Source organism: Sceloporus occidentalis, unplaced genomic scaffold (assembly GCF_023333645.1).
Source record: "Sceloporus occidentalis isolate IW3139 unplaced genomic scaffold, rSceOcc1.0.p SCAF_268, whole genome shotgun sequence".
Lineage (NCBI taxonomy): Eukaryota > Metazoa > Chordata > Lepidosauria > Squamata > Phrynosomatidae > Sceloporus > Sceloporus occidentalis.
The window spans coordinates 939334-954230 of record NW_028317248.1 but is presented as its reverse complement, the minus strand read 5'-3'; the positions used below and the strand labels follow the sequence as shown (position 1 = coordinate 954230).

General features: G+C 44.5%; 1 protein-coding gene across 1 annotated transcript in view; it reads left to right on the top strand.

Annotated features, from left to right (window-relative positions):
- Window positions 1–201: 201 nt before the first annotated feature.
- The window catches only part of LOC149275758 (uncharacterized), a 28527-nt gene continuing 13831 nt past the window's right edge, over window positions 202–14897 (top strand). The window contains exons 1-4 of the mRNA XM_089504365.1: window positions 202–289; window positions 2725–2892; window positions 3730–3850; window positions 6190–6884. Coding sequence (XP_089360491.1) covers window positions 2818–2892; window positions 3730–3850; window positions 6190–6884 — 891 coding nt within the window. The 5' untranslated portion in view covers window positions 202–289; window positions 2725–2817. The remainder of the gene's footprint in view (window positions 290–2724; window positions 2893–3729; window positions 3851–6189; window positions 6885–14897) is intronic.

The following is a 14897-nucleotide window of genomic DNA, read 5'->3' as shown; positions in this document are numbered from 1 at the left end:
AGGAGACCCCCTCAGCCCCCTGGACTCACTCCTGCCACTCATTCCTAGAATGGCTGGGACTCAGAAGAGTTTCCTAGGCATTGTCACCTTCTTCCCTCCATGGCCATTGGCACTGACCTTTCCCCATTGCCTTCCCTCCCTCAGCCCTTGGACCTCCTCCTCCTTCGCACTCAGAGCAACCCTTCTCTACGGCTGAGGAGACGGCCTCTGACCCAGGGAAGCTCCGGCCATAAAGGACTGCAGGAGAGGCCTTTCTGGGGCTGCAGGAATCAGTGTCCTTGTACTGAAGGTAGGCCTTTATTCCTGGAGCTGAAAGAGGACCTTTCTTTAAATGTTTCAGTCCAGGATTGTGTGGAAGGGCTGCAGCTGAGAGAATGAGCCCATGCTTTGCAGGCATAAAGTCCCCAGTTCAGTCTCTGGCAGCATTGTCTTCCCAGAAGGTGGAAGTGTGATTTCCAGACCCCAGACACACAGTGCACCAGTGAGTCCTTTGTGTGGGGACTGTGTGTGTCCATGTTGTTTACTAGAGCTTTGTGAGATATTTGTTTCACTGGGTTTACAAAATGAATTTACATAGGTCTTCACTTCCCAAAAATGAGCATAATCAAGGATGCAATCTTCATTCATAAACCTATACATTTATAGATTTTTGTTGTATAAGTGCAATATATTTAGCATTGTGCATCTTTTAAAAAAATATACAAGGAAAAGTGAAGAAATTGTGATTTTGACAATAGATCCATTCAGAAACAATGCACACAAATGTACATGCCTCAATTTCTATGTGCCTTTAGCAAGCAGAGGAAGAAGGTGCATACTTCATGCTCCTGCTATGACTGACACACACAAACACACAAATCTTGTAATTGTCCATTTGTAAACTGCTTTGATCTTTTTGGAAAAGTGGCATATAAATAAATGTATTATTATTATTATATTATTATATTACAAACACAGCAGTTAAGCTCAGAGATTTGTCTCATTTGTAAAAATGAAATGATTATTTTCACCAGTGTCTAAATGGGGAAGGGGGTGAAATGAGGGGAGGCCATTGATCAGGCCATTGAAGAAATACGCGTCTTATCCAGCCCAGGGGCCAGAGTTTCTCCACCTGGAATATAAATAATAGAATCATAGAGTCATAGAGTTGGAAGAGACCCCAAGGGCCATCCAGTCCAACCGCATTCTGCCATGCAGGAACTCTCAATCAAAGCATCCCTGACAAATGGCCATCCAGCCTCTGATTAAAGACCTCAAAGGAAGGAGACTCGACTGCACTCCAAGGAGGGAGTTTGTTCCACTGTTGAACAGACCTTACTGTCAGGACGTTCCTCCAAATGTTAAGGTGGAATCTCTTTTCCTGTAGTTTCCATCCATTGTTCTGGGTCCTAGTCTCTGGAGCAACAGAAAACAAGCTTGCTCCCTCCTCAATATGACATCCCTTCAAAAATTTAAACAGAGCTATCATATCACCTCTTAAGCATCTCTTCTCCAGGCTGAACATCCCTAGCTTCCTAAGTCATTCCTCATAAGGCATGGTTTCCAAATTCTTCACCACTTTAGTTGCCCTCCTTTGGACAAGCTCCAGTTTCTCAATGTCTGTTTTGAACTGTGCCCAGAACTGGACAAAATATTCCAGGTGGGGCCTGAGAGAGCAGAATAGAGTGGCACTATTACTTCCCTTGATTTAATATTTATTTAGGTATTTATGCCCTGCCCTTCAGCCCTAATAGCTCTCAGAGCGGCTTACGATTATTATTTTTAATCAGACAGTTCCCTGCCCTCAGGCTTACAATCTAAAAGACACGAAACAAAAGGAGAAGGGAATGGTGGAGGGAAAGGGGATGAGGTCCAGTGGTTCTTCGCTCCCTCTCAGTCCTGGACCAAGGCAGATGGATTGGAGGGGGGGCTCTTCCTTCTTCCAAGCTAGCCCTGATGGAGCTGGACCTGCCTAGCGAACTCCCTCTCAGGCTGGCAGATGGCAGTTATGGAGGGCGGAGTCTCCTTCCTTCAGGCTAGCCCAGATGGAGCTGGACCTGCTTGGTGAACACCCTCTCAGGCCGGCAGATGGCAGTTATGGAGGGTGGAGTCTCCTTCCTTCAGGCTAGCCCAGATGGAGCTGGACCTGCCTGGTGAACTCCCTCTCAGGCAGAAGGATGGCAGTTATGGAGGGCGGAGTCTCCTTCCTTCAGGCTAGCCCAGATGGAGCTGGACCTGCCTGGTGAACTCCCTCTCAGGCAGAAGGATGGCAGTTATGGAGGGCGGAGTCTCCTTCCTTCAGGCTAGCCCTGATGGAGACGGACCTGCCTGGTGAACTCCCTCTCAGGCCGGCGGATGGCAGTTATGGAGGGCGGAGTCTCCTTCCTTCAGGCTAGCCCTGATGGAGCTGGACCTGCCTGGTGAACTCCCTCTCAGGCTGGCGGATGACAGATTTAGACACTATACTTTCATTGTTGCAGCCCAAAATCGCTTGTTTGCAAGAATGACAAGGGGATACTTGTCAAAGGCCTTACTGAAATCAAGATATACTATATCCACAGCATTCCCTTCATCTACCAGGATCATCTATGGAGATTAGATTTGTCTGGCATGATACCCACCTCTGCATCGGCCCAAAGGAGGCATATGTGACCTGCGTATGTCACCCACAGGATGCTGTTCTCTGTGTCTGAGTGCTGCAGGGTTTCTTGCCAAACCAAGCCTAACCTTGGTCCCTTTTCTCAGGACCTTCATCTCGGCCTCCTTGTACACGGCTTTGGGCCCTCTCTTTCTGGAAGTGACCCAAGTGCAGGACCACTAGGGCCCCCCGCAGACCTGATGGCCGACACAGAGGCCAAGCGGAAGGAGTTGGGCTCCAAGAGGAAGAGGCTGCCGAGGTACAACAGCTCTTTGGTGAGTCACTATCCTATTAGCTTCATCTGGATCACTGCTGGGCCAATTTATGAAAGGAATGAAATACAATACTATCCAAGTTTGGCAGACACAGTCCTGGTTAATCCTCTGTCACCCCATTATTTGGGAGGCTTTTAAAATGTCCTGGTTTCCCTCTCCTCCTCCCACTTTCCTCCTTCTTCAGCTCACATCAATTTCTACATAATGAATGCCAAGGAGTTTGCACCCCATCAACTTGAAAGTGGGGAGGGGAGAAGGGGGCAGGGACTTGCCCTTGATAGGAGTCTGAGGCAAAAGCAAACTGCGTTGCCCTTCCTTGCTTGTCTCATCTTCCTCATAAACAACTTTGACCATCTTCACCACTTTCTGGCGTTGCTTGTCCACATGTGTCTTGTTCTTTCCATCTGTGAAATGTTGGGGGATATGGGGAAATGTCTCTGGATCTAAATTGGGGGTGGCTCCATGGCCCTCAAGCCCACAGTGCTCCCCAAAACTGCTTTTTAGAAATGACATTTGCCTCTGAAATTTGGCAACAAATGGCTAAATGCACTATAATATTTGGAGGCTAAATGTACTATATGTGTTGGAATAAACAGTATCCTAATCCATCATCAATATCCCAGCCATGGTCAAAATTATATTGTTGATTATATTGTATATTACATTGAAAGAATTTGAGACAAACTGGGTCTAAAAGGCAGTAGCTTTTCTCTTACTAACAGAATTAAAAGTTTATTTCCTGGACAAAATTCTGAGGTGATCAAATAATTTTTGGGATTTGCTCCTCCCTCCCCTTTTATTAGTCGTTCTCTGGATGAGGGCTATTTTTTATTGTAGGTGACCTTTGCGGATGTGGTGGTATATTTCACTGAGGAGGAATGGAAACTGTTGACAAAGAAGCAAAGACTTATGTACAATGATGTGATGATGGAGAATTACGATAATGTGGCCTCTGTGGGTAAGGAAGGTGAATTCATTGCCCTTACTATGAAGACTGAGGGCCCTTTCATTCTACATTATCATGGCACTATGATTCCACTTTAGATCTGGAATAGACCACAAGGACCATCTGGTTCAACCCCTTACCATGCAGGAAACACATTGAAAGCATCCCTGACAGATGGCCACCCAGCCTTTGTTTAAAGGCATTTACAGACCTTCAAAGAAGGAGAACTTTAACAATTAATAATAATAATAATAATAATAATAACAACAACAACAACAACGAGATGCCACCATGCTCTGAGGGGGTATATTCCACTATGGCATAGCTCTTACTTTCAGGAAGTTCCTTCTAAAGTTTAGGTAGAACCTCTTTTCCTGTGGCTTCTGACCATTGTTCTATGTCCTTTGCTATAGAGTAGGGTTGCCATATTCTTCTTGGGCTAAACCAGGATGGGGTGGACGCTCCCCCTTCCCAGCCTCGCAACCAATCAGAGAAGCTTCTGGGGGCGGAACTTCAGGTCGCAATGACCGCTGGGGCTTGTAATCACAGTGGGTTCCTATTGGAAACTACAAGCTTCAAGGGCCAGGAAGAAGGCCAAAATGGAGGAGGTTAGTGGGCTGGAGGACAAGGGCAGCAGGCTGGAGGACAGGAGGCCAAAACATGGGATTGTCCCACCTAAATCCGTGACATAGCAACCCTACTCTAGAGCAGCAGAAAGCAAGCTTGCTCCATCCTCAGTATCTCTTCAAATAGTTGAACAGGTCTAACATATCCACTCTTAACCTTCTCTTCTCCAGGCTAAACATTCCCAGCTCCCTAAACCACTCCTCATAGGGCTTGATGGTTTCCAGACCCTTCACCATTTTCATTGCTCTCCTTTGGATACACTCCAGCTTCTCAACATCCTTTTTTGAATTATGGTGACCAGAAGTGGACACAGTATTCCAAGTGAGGGCCTGACCAAAGCAGAATAGAGTTGCACTATTACTCCCCTGAATCTCTAACATAGAATCATAGAGTTGAAAGAAATTAGCTTAGCTGAAAGGAGATATATAGTTTGGTTGGGGCAAGAGTGACCTCGGGATTGAGCCCAACTACACCAGGCCTGGAAGCCCACAGAACTCCAAAGGCATTTGAAATAGGTTTTTATGTTTTATTTAGGTGAAAAGCAAAATACACACACACACATAAGCATTCACACACACGCACAAGAACTAGATAACAGGTGGAAGTGGTGAAGAGATGTAAGACTTTCATAATGGTAATACTTTACCTAGGTGGATCTTGATTCCAATTGCTGAGTGTGTGAAATGGGAAGAGAAGTCAGGAGCTCCTGCGACAAATGGGTTTGGGGAGTGCATTGAGGTGCTTAGCCATGTAAACCGACTGTCTGTAATTGGACTGATGTCAAAGAACACACACACACACACACACACACACACACACTGGAATTGTTGCTTGAGGGCAACAAGGTTTAAATTGCTTTAGAATGTTTCCTGGGGGGAACAATGGTCTGAAACCAAATTGAATGCAATGGGAGCTTGGTGTAAATATCTCAGACAAAAAGGATTAGCACACTGGCTCTCAGTCCTTCTTGGCTGTGAATTCTGATCGCGTTCATGAGCCAATATAGAGCACAATCTGAGGGTAACGCTCCCAGATGCAGCTCAACAATAACATAGCAGAGTACGGAAGCAAATATCCAGATATAGATAATGGCAATGCACTGACCACTTTTCAAACTTAAAAGTAAGTCACAAACACAGTTGATTTCACTGAAATCTTTGGAAGTTCTCTATCTTGAGTTACAAATTAATACAAATATTTGAAAGCTCTCCTCTCCGACTTCCATGAACTTCACCATCTCTTGAACACACAACTCCAATCCAATCCACACCAATCCGCATGTGAGCTATATAATGTATTAGTTGTGACTCATATCCTGGTGCCAAAGAGCATGAAGTGACCTCTGCAGTTAGCTTGCATCATGCCATGTGCTCTGACTCAGCACTCTATGGCAGTCTCACAGGATATGATGCCACCTATCAATCAAAGTATTTTTGCACATGTTTCCTGGAATATTGTTTCAACAGTCCTTTGACTATCTGCTTCCACTGATTCCCTCAAGGCAGTCCCCATCCAGCCTCTTCTTTGCTAACTCTTATGAGTAAGGATACAATCATTCCATGGATTTAGAGGCATAAGCAACAGGGCCATGCTTGGGTTCCACACAGCAACTTCATTAATTAAATTTCAAATAAGGAGGGGTTAATGTGGGCTAAATCATGGGGTAACTCCCTCCTCTATTAAGTCTGATTTTCAGTCTTAACTGTCATTGTCCTTTTTTACAGAAGAATATTTTAGTCATGAGAGAGTCCACACAGCAAAGAAGTCACATAAATGCCAGCATTGTGGAAAATGTTTTTCCTCGAAGTCACACCTAGTGAGACATCAGAGAGTCCACACGGGAGAGAAGCCATACAAATGCCAGCATTGTGGGAAATGTTTTTCCCGGAAGTCAAGCCTCCTGATACATCAGAGAGTCCACACAGGAGAGAAGCCATATAAATGCCAGCATTGTGGGAAATGTTTTTCTTTGAAGTCAGACCTAGTGAGACATCAGAGAGTCCACACGGGAGAGAAGCCATACAAATGCCAGCATTGTGGGAAATGTTTTTCTTTGAAGTCAGACCTAGTGAGACATCAGAGAGTCCACACGGGAGAGAAGCCATACAAATGCCAGCATTGTGGGAAATGTTTTTCTTTGAAGTCAGACCTAGTGACACATCAGAGAGTCCACACAGGAGAGAAGCCATACAAATGCCAGCATTGTGGGAAATGTTTTTCCCGGAAGTCAAGCCTCCTGATACATCAGAGAGTCCACACAGGAGAGAAGCCATATAAATGCCAGCATTGTGGGAAATGTTTTTCCTCGAAGTCACACCTAGTGACACATCAGAAAAGTCACACAGGAGAGAAGCCATACAAATGCCAGCATTGTGAGAAATGTTTTTCTCAGAAGTCGCACCTAGTAAGACATCAGAGAGTCCACACAGGGGAGAAGCCATAGAAATCTCAGGAGTAAACTAACCTTATTTTTGTCAATAAGGAATATAAAATACTTTAATTCAGTGTTGCTAAGAAAAGCCCTTGTGATTTTGTTTGTAAGGCTTGTCTGTCCATATGTCTCTTTGGGTTTTAAAGTTGTATTTTATTAAGTTTAGATTTTAATTGCTAATAATATAGATAGTTGGTTTGGGTTGTAAATTTGGCTGGGGATTATGGGTCATGGCTGGGGATTATGGGTCATGGTATAGGTTAGCTAGGTTAGCTAGATGGGGGGCTGGGATTTGTTGCAGCTTTCTAGAATAGTTCTGGGAATGATAGCTTTTGCAATGTTTGGGATGTTGGCTGAAGAAAGTTGGAGGCTTGTATTAACAGAAAGGGGTCTAGTTTCTGGGGATGGCAAAGAGGGGCTTGTTTACTGTGGGGCATAGACTGTGGGAATTGGAGGTGGGGGCTAGGATTGGAAGAGGGTGGAGTTTTAAGTTTTGGGGTTTGAATGTATTGTTTGACTTGGAGTGGGCAGTTCTGGCTTAAAGACTGAATTTCTGACTATGTGTTCTCAATAAAGTTCTTTACTTTTTCAACACACTGGACTCTTTGATGCACAAAACTGACCCTTTATTCTCTCCTCAGCTCCATTCCCATCCGTAAGAACAGCAGAGGCAAACATACAGGATACACAGAGAGAGCTTTATTTCCAAAACAGAGCCTCCCTTTCCTGCCTTTCCCTCCTGAGTCCAGCTCTGCACCTTGGGCTCCATTGCAGTCTTCTCAAAGGAAGAAAAGAGGGAAGGAAGGGGAGGCCGCTGAATCCCCTTCCTTTCCCACAAAGGATGCCAGCGGAATAAGCAGCAGCAGCAGCTAGGCCCTGGCAATCCCTGCGCATGCTGAGGAGGGGCCTTGAGGGGGATGTTGCGGTCGCCCAGGACCAAAAGCCTAGGCGACTCCAGCAGCAGCTCTGAGACCAGTTGTGTCAGCTTGGCTAAGGAGTCTGTTACGAAACAGGGAAGATGGTAAACCAACAGATTCCCAAGACTTTCTCTAGTCTTTAAGCTGAGGTAAATACATTCGATGTGGTCGATCATACGGATAGGTATCCTGCTCAAGGCAAGATTGTCTTCATGGACCAAAGGCATTCCCCTTACCTTCTCATTGATGGAGAACCCAGCTGGTAAGGCCTGATACCAGCTGGCTGAGCTATCATCACCAGCCAGGTCTCCATGAAACAAGCCAGGTCAGCCTCTTGGTCCAGTAGGAGATCATGGACTATGTGCGTTTTATTTTTGACTGACCTGGCATTACACAAGAGCAAGGGAAGGTTCTGTGGTTGGTTTGGTATGCTCTCCAGCCCTTTTGGGAAAGCAGGGTGAATGGAAGGGGAGAGAGATATCTGTCAGGGTCCTAATCGCAGCCCCTCTTGCAACACAAAAGGCAGTACTTTGCAAAAGGAAGAGCTTGTATTGAAGAAGAAGTAATGGAAGTAACTTTTTTGTCACGAATGAAAGAAAGTATAAAGATATCCAGTTTATAACCATATGAATCCACCCCACTCCATTTACCAGTAAACCAAATTAATTGGATAGCCCTTTCCCGCACAGTGTTCTCCCACCCTTTTCTGCACAGTGTCCTCCCATCCGGGATTCTGGCAGCTTTCCTAAAACCAATTACGCTCTCATGTGCCTTTTCTCAACCACTGCACCTGTGGCCTTGGACCACAGAACTCAGCCACACAACAGTTTTCATTAACATTATGGCTTAACAATATATATAGCTATCTATAATACAAAACCCCATCAATCTCCACATAATATGGTACCATATGAAAATATAACAAGCACAAACCCATAGCAACATAATGCAATATAAAAAATACCAATAACTCTCTAGGTTCCCCCTCCTTTTACAGAGACCAGTCTTTTAAACTCAAGCCTCTGTTAGAAGGGTGATGCCCACACATTCCAATCCTAGCAAAGAAGCACATTCTTTAGCCATGATCTCTCTACCTCTTTCTAGTATCTTCTATTAAAGCAGATATTAAAACATATTATTTTAACCCACCATAAATCCCATCTATCTTAAGTCTAATCTACACTAAAACCTATAACCTTTATGGCATGAATCCCTAAATGAATAAATGCATGAATAAAAGGATTCATGACATATTGTGACTTCAGGCTGATGCTCCTTGCCTGCAACAATGAGATGGGACCATTTTGAATTTAGGCTAATGCTGCTTACCTGAAGGTTTGAGACGTGACCATTGCAACCTGAGGCTGATGCTCCTTGCCTGAAGGATTGAAACTGGCCCATTGTGATCTCAGCCTGAGTTTCCTTGTCTGAAGAATCGAGACATTACTATTGTGACTTCAGGGTAGTGCTCTTTACCTGAAAGATTTAAACTGGCCCATTGCAACCTCAGGCTGATGCTCCTTGCCTGAACAATTGAGATGGGAGAATTGTCACTTCAAACTGGTGGTGTGTCCCTGAAGGATTGAGAAAGGTCAGAACTTGTGTATAAGAGTTCTGTCATAAAGGGTAAAAATATTAGGGGTTGGTTATTAAAGTAGGAGTTATAGTTGTAGTTCTTAGTAGGCAGTGTAGAGTGATGGGTTATAGAAAGCACATAATGGAAAGTGATAGAAGGACAGATGGAGTGGCTTTTAGATGAAGGAGGGCGTTTGGAGAGGGGCTGGGGTTGCAGCTGTAGACGGGTTTTCAAGGAGGAGTGAAGCTGGCTATTGAACACCGCTCTTCAAGGTGAGGCTGTCTGGGAGAAGGGAAGGGAAGTATAGACAACCTTGGTATCTATGCAACCTCTGCTTGTGTTGTTTTAGCTTGGGAACTGGGGGCTGGGTTGAGTGAGTTAAGAAGGGAGCAAGTTCCTTTGGACTTCTGACTTTGCAGAAAGGTGTTAATGGATGTTTCTGCCTGGATTCATCAATAAAGCTTCTTTTGTTTCAAATGAGTTTTATTTTTTGAGCACAGGACTGACTCCAGATCTCACAGTTTGCAAAGTCTCACAGATTTACCTTCAGTGGAGACCCAGGAACAAGAAGAGTGGTTCTGGAGATCCCGGTGGTGGAGGAGCAGGTGCCTTCTTCAGAGGAACTAGGAGCCAAGCCCAAGACTGGGAAACCTCCTGAAGCTCACACCATCCAGGCCACCACTGGAGGATTTGGGTTTCCGGCCCCAGACTGGGGAAAGGAAGGCCGTCGGGAGGCAGAGTGACAGCCTGGGACCTGGCAGTGGGGGAGTCGCTTGATAGCTGCCCCAGCAAAGAAGAACCCCAGGTAGACGTTTATCGAATGGAGGAAGACATCAAGGAATTAAAAGACCTTATGAAGTGGATGGTGCCCAGGTTAAAGGTGGAGAGGAGGAAGATGTCAGAGGCGAACCGAGAGCATCTGATGCTCCTTGCCTGAAGCATTGAGACTGTCCCATTGTGACTTCAGTCTGATGCTCCTCACCTGAAGCATTGAGACTATTCCATGGTGATCTCAGGCTCTCATGGATGACTACGTTGGGGCACGTCCATGACATACAATGGACCAGTGAAACGATGTCCATGATATAGGAGTCAGTGTGGCCTTGTGGTTTGAGCATAGTGGAACTACAACTCTGGAGATCAGGGTTTGAATCCCAGCTCCAACATAGAAACTCACTGGGTGACTGGAGAAGTCACACTCTCTCAGCCTTAAGGGAAGGCAATGGGAAATATTTAATAGCAACATTTAAGTATTGCAATTGCTATGGTTGTTGTTACTGGGTTGTTGTTATTGCTGTCTATCTATACATTATGATTTTTATGTAGATTATTGGAAGAAAAAAATAGAACAATAAAATCAATCAGACACATGAGTCCTACCCAGCCCTCCTCCTCTTGACATGTTTGGAGTGATGAAGGCTGGGGCCAGCCCTAGGACTCCAATCCTAGACCCATTTTCTGGAAATTAAGGGGATGTACAGGCCGCCCCTTTTAACACCAGATCAGGGCCATGGCAAACACGCTGCTTGTTGCAGCTCCTTTTTGCACTATAATAAGGCTACGCTGTGGCCCTGATGTGGCCTTTCCATAGTGCAAAAAGGAGCTCCTTTCTGCGCCAGAGAAAAAGTGCCATATCCACCAACATTGTGGCTTTTCTGCACTACTTTGGCACTGTGTCATCTGGATGTAGTGCCAGAGGACTAGCACTACGTCGCCTGTGATGTAGTGCGGTGTGCAGCGTCACACTGGCATAGGAGAAGAGTCAGGGAGTGCGCTCTGCAGACGCCATCTTTGCCCTCATGCCGGCTAAGGATGCTGGTCTCTATGCCCTCAAAGGCCCAGTGAACTGTCTTAGTCTTCCAGCATTCACAAGATTCTCTCTCTGAGGGTTTGGAGGTGAGACTAATAATAGTAATAATAATAATATCATCACTAGTTAATATCCTGCTTTCCAATGGATTTATTTTGAATTTTAGGGAAGGTTCAGGTTTGAATTGCTCTTAGAGCTGTTGAATTGTATTTTCAGTGGTCCGTGAAAGATTGCATAAATGTGTGCACATAAAAACACTTTGTATTTTCTGCAGGTGTGGAAAGAACCAAGATGGCTTCCAGAGGAAGGGAGAGAAGAGAAACGACCCTCAATTCCTCCTTTGTGGAAGAAACTGGAGGAAAGAAGACCTCCAGACAGGTTAGTGTCCAGACCTCCTTTTTTGTGGTGGAGCCATTGGGAATTTGACTGACTAGGATGCAATGGGGGTGTTATTTACAATCCTCTGTCTTTCAGCGAAGGCTATTTTCTATTGCAGATCACCTTTCAAGATGTGGCAGTGTTCTTCTCAGAGGAAGAATGGCCACTCTTGAGTCCAAAGCAGAAATTTCTGTACAAAGAGGTGATGATGGAAACCTATGAAAATGTGTCCTCTGTGGGTAAGGACCCATTGCCCTTCCTATAGAATGGGGGCAAGTGCTCTAGAAAGCTACATTGCGTGGGACACTGGTTCCAGTTTAATTTTTATAGCAACATCCTGTGAAATCATGGAATTTGTAGTTTGTAGTTTCTAGAACTGCCCACATTACACCGGTTCTTAAATCCCTCCACTGGCTGCCCATTAGTGTCTGGGAAAGATACAAGGTGTTGGTTGTAACCTTTAAGGCCCTACATGGCTTGGGTCCAGACTACTTGCAGGAGTGCCTTCTTCCACACAATCCTCCCCACACTGGAAAAAGTCTCCTAAAGCCTAAGAAGACTAGATTGGCTTCAACAACCCAGAGGACTTTTTCTTCTGCCATTCCTAGGCTTTGGAATGACCTGCCAGAAGAGATCCATCACATCACCACTTTAGAAGCCTTTAAAAAGGCTGTTAAGATGGATCTCTTTCGGCAGGTCTTTCTAGAACACTGTCACCGACACTGTTATTGATACCGATACCCCGGCTGCCCTGCATAGATAGAAGTTCTCCCCTCAGCCTCTCCACCCAATCTAGTCTTCACATGTCTTTAAAGAACAAAGGAGGTAGGAAGGAGAAAGATGTAGATGGAAGAAGTAGATGGTAATAATAAGAACAAAAATAAGAAAAAGTGTGATGTTTGTTTGAATTGTAATTTTATTGATTGTATGGTTGTTTATTCTGAAAGTAAAAAGAATTTGAACATTATTTACAGTTTGACCTCAGTATCTGCTGAGGTTTGGTTTCAGGACCCCACGAAGTAACCAAAATCCGTGGATGTTCAAGTCCTATTACAAACAATGGGGTTGTAGTATGATGCACCTTACATAAAATGGCAAAATCAAGGTTGGCTTTTTGGGGATATATTGAGATGCAGAATCTGTGGATACTGAAAGCTAACTGTGAAATGTTAAAAAGCAGTTGAAATCATCCTATTAAGAGAAATGCAACCCATGTAATTGGACTCATGGAGAAGTGGTCAGATGGAACCAAGGAGAATGTGTTTCTTTGGTTGGTTTCCCTGGAAAGAACTGAGAATCTTGGCCAAGGTGGGAGTTGAGTCAGTTGAAGCTGAGAGAAGGAGGAGAGACCTCAGGACAAGAGCATTTCTCTGGGTTAGTTTGCCTGTTTCCTATTTTATGTTAGTGTTTTGAGTGCTGTCTTTCTTACAGTGGAACCTACTCCTGCTTTGTGAAGGCATCACAAGTTGGACTGGTTGATCTCACCTGAAAGCATCCTTCTTATTCATTCATTCCTATTGTACGTTCTTTGAACTGTATGGCTGTGTTATTTATTACATTTCATCCCACCTTTCTCCCATGGATGGGTCTCAAGGTGGCTAGGGCCTGTTACAGACAGGCCAAAATAAAGCTGCTTCGAGTCACTTTGGAGATATGGTATTTCAATGATACATGAGTCCTAAGAGTCTGGAAGCTGCACCAAAGCTGCACTCCAGTCCTTAGGGCTGGAGCGTGGCTTTGGTGCGGCTTTTGGACTCTTAGGACGCATGCATCATTGAAATACCATACCTCCAAAGTGACTCGAAGCAGCTTTATTTTGGCCTGTCTGTAACAGGCCTTAGGATACAAAATAAAGGTTAAACAAAAGTGTTGCTTTAAAAAGAACACATGCTAGTAAAATAAGGATACTGCTATTTCTTCAGTTGAAAGTTCGTTCTCCAAGATCTGCAAGGGATAATCTTCAAATGTTAACTGGGAGGGAAAGAGGACATTGGAGGACAATGGCTTAGAGTCATATCACATAGACAGTAGTGAATGGAGACTTCCATGTTAGTGGGTTGGTGAATCTGCTCTGTCTTTTAGTCTGAGCTCTCTTTGGTGCTGACTCTATTTTGGAAATGGGCTCCAGCCCCATGGATGAAAACCTGGAGGAAATTCAATGCCCCAATAATATGGAAGTCACAGTCTGTCAAAGTTTACATGAACTGTGTGAAATGTGGTTTTTGTTTTGCTGTTGTCTGTCCTGAATTTCCCATCTCCACTAAATGAACCCAAGATCAAGCAAGAAGAGAGAAGGAGAAAACTGTGACTCCTTCCACTTTCTCAACCCCATGCAGAAATGTATGAACCTCTTCCATGGCCATGCTTAGACACAGCTTTGCTCCTTAGAAAACACAAGGCTTGTAATCTTTCACAGAAGACATATTATTTGGGAGGCAGTTCAAGAAAAATCCTTCCAGGAAGGTGCCCCAAATTTCTTTTCTAGGCATAGAGGCTGGTGGGCTTTTTCATCCACAGTCATACAGTGGAGGTGGCCTATGGGAAACCTCCTTTGAACACAGACAAATGAAGAACTGCCTTCACTCTTGACCACTAGCGAACCTGCTAAAAGTTTACATGATGAAGAGAGTTCTTCCTGATAGATCCTATGATGCTTCTCCTTAGTTTCACTTAATTTGCTGATGTAAAATTGTATTTATTTGTTAGACTGTTCTTATACTTAAAACAAAAATCTTCTCCAGACAATGGTCTTGGAAAGAAGAAAGGTCTCTCCACAAAATTGTCTGGCCTTAACATGAATGAGAAAGGCATAATGTTAAATGAAGAAGAGACAGCGATCGTGACCCAGAGTCCAAAGCAGAAATTTTCTGACCCAGAGGAAGGGATCCAAGTGAGTCTGGGACACTTTTATGCAATAGGTTCTTGGCCTTAGGAGAAAAGCCGCAATATGGAAAAGGGGCACCACCTCATCTTTCTACTCTTTGCTCAAATGGACAGGTTTTCTCTGACCTACGGAGTCAAAGCAGCCCATTTGGATGTTGAATGCGGATTGGAGGATGACTTACATTTGCAGCTGGGATCTTACTGGCATGGCTACAGGAACATGGATCTCATAGAATCAGAGGACGACCTGGAACTAACTGACAAGGTACAGAAGAAGCCTCATGCACTTTCCATGGTGTTTTAGAGTTGGGCAGCGTGTTCACATCTGGCTGTCTTGGAAAGAGAGTTAATTATTCCTTCCCACTGAGAATTTATCCTTAAAGTAATGGAGGTCAGAGCAGGGGAGCATTAAATCTGCCTCAAACTTTTTACTGAAC